At 59.4% G+C, this 5,494-nt stretch overlaps 1 protein-coding gene across 1 annotated transcript in view; it reads right to left on the reverse strand.

Annotated features, from left to right (window-relative positions):
- Positions 1-160: 160 nt before the first annotated feature.
- The window catches only part of FGF8 (fibroblast growth factor 8), a 7,149-nt gene continuing 1,815 nt past the window's right edge, over positions 161-5,494 (reverse strand). The window contains 5 exon segments of the mRNA XM_014461828.2: positions 161-231; positions 234-450; positions 1,308-1,414; positions 4,555-4,702; positions 4,965-5,067. Of these exon segments, the coding sequence (XP_014317314.2) occupies positions 161-231; positions 234-450; positions 1,308-1,414; positions 4,555-4,702; positions 4,965-5,067 (646 nt within the window).

Here is a 5,494-nt window from a genome sequence, read left to right on the forward strand (position 1 = left end):
TTTTGTTAAAAAAAAAAAAAAACCGACAGCAAACAATTATTCAACAACTAGAACCCGGAGCTCCAGCTGCTCCCAGCTTAAGCCTCAGTCGACACGACTACTCTACTTATATATACATATAAAACACAAGGACTGACTTCGGGGAGAGGAGTGAGAGGCACTATCGGGGCTCGGGGGCCCAAGTCCTCTGGCTGCCCCGCAGGCTGCGCGTGAAGGGCGGGTAGTTGAGGACTCGAAGCGCAGGCTCTGCTCGGTGGTGTGGTGGCCGCGGAGCAGCCGCTTCATGAAGTGGACCTCGCGCTGGTGCTGCCGCGTCTTGGAGCCCTTGCGGGGCCGGCCCTTGCGGGTGAAGGCCATGTACCAGCCCTCGTACTTGGCGTTCTGCAGGGCCGTGTAGTTGTTCTCCAGCACGATCTCCGTGAAGACACAATCCTTGCCTTTGCCGTTGCTCTGCAGGTAGGAGTGCCAGACACAGCGTTACTGGGCTCTCTCCGGAGCCCCCCCATCCGAGGCAGAGGGCAGGCGGCCCCAGACAGCAGGTGGGCACCCCAGCAGATGGCAGGGTGGGCAGGAGCTGCAGCCCCACCCCCTGCCTGGGCACCCGCTCTCTAATCCCTCACAACCCGCAGCCCACCCGGCAACTTCCTGTCCTCCTGGGCAGCAGTGACACATGGCTATCTACCGAAAGGGCTGGGCCCCAACACAGAGAGGCAGAGAGGGGGCCCAGACCCTGCCTGCCCTGGCCTGCTGCCCACCAGTCTGGCCTGAGCAGCTAGCACCCGTTTCCCCAGCTGCCCCCCTCAGTCCCTGAGGATTCCAGCTCCAGGGCCCCTGGGCAGCCACCCTATGGGGGAGGGGAGGCCTGCGAGGAGGCGCTGAGCCTCAAGCCCCAGAAGCCCAGCAAGCGGGGAGCTCGAGGCTGGAGAGGAGCCGTGACTAATGGGGCCATTTCAGAGCTCGGCCGAGGGGCTGGGCCTGCGGCTTACTGAACATTCCAAATGCTGGTACCATGTAATTGGACATAATAGCAAAGCAATTTGGCGATTTGTTAAAAAGATATATGGAATTTACCAACCTCCCCCAAGCCCCTTCCCTAGCCTTCCTTCTTCCCTCTTTGCCTTTATAGCTTTTCATCTCTCAAGCAGTTCCCTTCTCCCTCCCCTCTCCCTCCCAAGCATTAGGTAACCCCAAGGTGGCCCTGTGGCCCTCTGCCCACCTTGTTGACATCCTAGAGGAGCTCCGCCAGCCCAGCCACTGCCCAGGCCCCCGGCCCCCTCCTCCCGGCCCCCTTCCTCCTGGGGCTTCACCTTGGCAATCAGCTTCCCCTTCTTGTTCATGCAGATGTAGAGACCCGTCTCAGCTCCTCGAACCCGAACCCGGCTCCCAAAGGTATCTGTTTCCACAATGAGCTTTGCTGTCCGGGACAGAGGAAGGAGGTTATTGGAAGCTCCCCGACCCCCACTGACCTATGTCCTCACCCCAGCTGGCCCACAGACTTGTCACGTCCTAGCAGCACCTGCTCGGAGGCCCAGGCACCCAAGAGGTGGGCATCGGCCCCCTAGGTAAGATCAAGTCCCCTTGCCGGGTCTCAGGCCCCTCACCCAGGTTTACAGAGGAGGATGGACGAGATCATGGTGTACCGGCTGGGCTCTGCAGAGTGGTTTTGGGGGCCATCAAATTAAAAAGAGCCTCTTAAAACCAGACAGTAAATGACTTTTATGTCAAGGCTTCATGACTAGAGTTCTGCTACTCAAAAGATCCAAGAGAATCTTTCCAACTCAAAATATTACGTGCACATGCCTACAGATAATTATATACATCTGGGTGCAGCGGTGACCTCCAGTCCTGAGGCCAAATGTCGAAGAATTCCCTCCTGCTTCTGGCACCTGGGGCTCTAACTCACATCCCTGGCCACCCACCCGCCGCCCTTCCCCACTGCTGCTCTGCTGAGGAGGGGATAGGGATGGCGCAGCTCTCCCTAACACAGCCCAGCCAGGACTCAGACACCAGCTTGGAGGGTCCTGCCTCTTCCCCAGGCTTCCCAGGCACGTAAGTCCCCAGCCCCAGTGTCCAGAAAGCAACAACTCATCGGTTTTTCCTCTTTCAACCTCCATCACAGCTCGGCTTCTCACCCCGGTGACCCGCCCTCTCTGTGGGTGTGGAGGGAGAAGACCAGGCACACTTTTCTCCCAGTCTGGAGAGGAAACATGGAGCTGAATTCTATGCCTTCTTCCCCCTCCTCCTTGCCTTCAGGCAGCCAACTTGCCACAGAACCAATTCCTCCCCACTCGCTAGGTAACTCCTCCCTCTGAGGCTGTCCCCACGGAGGGAGTGAGGGCTGAGTTAGCCCTTTGGGACAGAAGGGGATGGGTGTCCTGCCCTCCCTACCGCAGAGCTCAGCCTCTTCCCTCCTTGAGAAAGCGGTTCTGGGACTCCCAGAGCTGCCTCCCAGTCTACACTGACAAGGTGGCACCTCCTCTGCCTCTGAAACTACTGGGAAGATGGGCATCAAGGTCAGCAAGACAGCCCTCATCGTCCAGCCTGTGACTGCCCACCCCCTTCACATAGGCACAGAGCTGGGACCCAGCAGCCAAGACCTCAGTCTGGCTCCAAGTCAGCCAGGGGAAATGCAGCTGTCACCTCTCCTCCCACCCACCTCCTTTTGGATGCAGCCAGTCTGCTCATCCCTTTCCTGGTCCGTCTTCCTGAGCCAGGAGCGGGTGCTTTTAAGGGCCAGGAAGGACACTGACAGGCGAAGGGCAAGAGAGGACCCCACTCAGAGGACCTTGGCCAAGCGGGGCAGATCGGGATGGAGTAGGCGCCTCGTCACTTCCTGGGGCCATCAGGAAGCAGCTAGGACCTCCCTGCTGCTCTTTTCCAGACGCTTCCTGTCCTGGCTGGACACCCTGGGTCCCTGCTTTGGGGCCCCTCTGCTTCTACTCCTGCTGGGCGAGCAGGGCCCAAGGAGCCTCAGGAGAGAAGCGGGCACCAGCCCCCTGATGTTGAAGACGAGTTCTTCCATGGCCAGCGCAGCCTCTTCTTCCCTCCCCAAAACCCAAGGATGCCGGACCATTTGCTCTGATGGAGGAAACCCAGAAGGAGCCAGGCAGGCATTCGTTCCCTTTCCTTGGAAGCTGAGAAGGGCAGCCAGCAGCCACTTTGGAGGGACAAAGGGCCGATTGGCTGGCCCTGCCAGCCCAGCGGGGGAGCTCGGCCACCGTGCAGGCCGCCCCCACCCCCACCGTCCAGAGCCCCCACTCTCCTTCCTGGATGTTTCTGGGGAGCTGGGGCTGCAGTTTACAGCGGCTTTCCCGGCCGGGCTTTTGGAAAGCTTAACATTTTCAAACCTATTCTTCCACCCAGTGACAGATTTATCCCAGGAAAATTATGTCTCCTTCTCCAGCTTTGAAGGGAAGTCAGCTACGTCGACGCAGAAAAAATGCAGCGAGACATACTCGATCCCCCAAACTGGCTCGAGAAGAGGAGAAAGTATTCAGGAAATGTTAAAAAAGGTGAAAGTAAGAAGAGTTTTAATCGCTCTGCCAGACGCGGGGGTCTCTCCAGAGATTCATAGAGAACAATCTTGAACCTCTTTTTTAACATTTACAGACTTGCAACTCTTTTCAAACTCCACATCTGAAAAAGGGCTCGTTCTTTTTCTGTTTTATATCATTCTTCATTTTTCTTCTGAGCTCTTAAAGTGCCTCACCTTTTTATTACATTTTAATAGAGTCTTCCCCTCTCCTTTCATGCTTGTTTAACTTGGTCATTATTTAAAGGTTTTTAAACTCACAATAATCGTGCTCTAAAAACAACACCAGCCGCCCAGAGGGCTTGCTTTTCTCCGGGTACATCAGGACTCTGGAAACTGGCCTTGTTTCCAGGCAGGAATATTGAATGTTTTAGAAATCAATCAGTCCTCAGCCTCTCCCCCCCCGCAGTAGCTCCCTGTACTCAGCACCCCACAGGGAGCCGGCTCTGACCCACCACCTGGGTTCCTGGGTAAGTGGAGCAGAGAGGGCCCCTTCCCAAGCCTCGTTCCCATGTGTGACTGACCCTTCTGATCACAACATTTAAAGGTTCACAGCAACCCCCCCCCTCTAGCTGGGAGAGTTGGGGGGACTTCTCTCCCTTCTCTTTCCCACTCTCCTTTTGTGGGCCCTGGCGACATATCCTCTTTCAAGAGCTTCCCTGAAACCTGGCCCCCTCCCCCTGAACCCTCTGCCTCCACCTGCAGCTGGGGAGGGGTGTATGAAAGGGGGAGGTGTAAAGGGAAATTCCTGGATTCATTCATCTGCTGGGCAGGGAAGGGGCACCTGTGGGCCAAGTACTCCCCAAGGTCCCTTCCCCAGACCTCTCTTCTCCAGCTGACCCCCAACATGCGTTTTTGGCCTTAACCCCTTGCCTTCTGAGCTGGGGAGCCTGCAGGCCCCTGGCCCATGCAGTGAGGGCTGATGGGTGCAGGCCCAGCAGGCCAGCCGGGGGCGGGCAGGTTCCGCCAGCTACTGCAGGCTGCACCGCGCAGCCGCCTGACCGAGGGGATCCCCGCCTTACCGAAGGGGTCCCCGTCCTCCGCCATGGCGTTGATGCGCTTGTTGGCCAGGACCTGCACGTGCTTCCCGCTGGTGCGGCTGTAGAGCTGGTAGGTCCGGATGAGGCGGCGGCTGAGCTGATCCGTCACCAGGCTCTGCTCCCTCACATGCTGTGTAAAATTAGGTGAGGACTGAACAGTTACCTTTAGGAAATTGAAAAATACACAACACGCCATTATAATGCTACTCTGCCCAGGGGCCCAAGTGGCCCCCATCGCCCTGTCCCCCACCCCCCTCCACTGCCCCCGGCAGCCGGCAGGGGCTGGGGGTCCCCCCCAACATGCCAGCTCAGGCCACCACCCCCCTCCCGGGAAAGCCGGGCAGACCCAGCCTCACGCGGACGAGCCGGGGACGGGGAGGGTCCGGACCCACCTGTTGGGAAACACCCTGGGACTCGCGGCCGGCTGGGAACAGGGAAGCCAGCCCCCTGCCCGGCGCAGGCCCCCCGCCCGGGCCTTCCTGGAAGAGCAGGGCGCTGTTCAGGGGGGAGGCAGCGCGGCCCGACCCCTGACATTTATAAAGACGAATTCGCGGAGCAAACGCCGAGCGCGCGGAGGCCGAGGCACCTGATCTTTCCCGCAGGCCCGGCCCCCAGCCTCCCCCGAGAGCCGGGAGAGCCCCGCCGCGGTCACCCCGACTTCTGACCACGACCGCCCCCTTCCTCCGGCGCCAGGTGTGTCTGCCCGCGAGTCCCCCCTCCCGCCCCCCGCCCCGGCGAAGGACCCGGTGAGCCCCGTGCGGGTACTCCGACCGGCCGTCTGTGTTGACCCCGGAGTCCGGGCGGCTCCCCTGCTCGGGGCCTGCCTTTCCCCGTTTCGGAACAGGCCGGGGGGCCCCTTTCAAAGGATCCCCCGGGCTCTGGGTGGTGGGGGTTAGGTGAAGAACCCGTGGGAGTATGCTAT

This window comes from Myotis lucifugus, unplaced genomic scaffold (assembly GCF_000147115.1).
Source record: "Myotis lucifugus unplaced genomic scaffold, Myoluc2.0 scaffold_162, whole genome shotgun sequence".
Classification (NCBI taxonomy): domain Eukaryota; kingdom Metazoa; phylum Chordata; class Mammalia; order Chiroptera; family Vespertilionidae; genus Myotis; species Myotis lucifugus.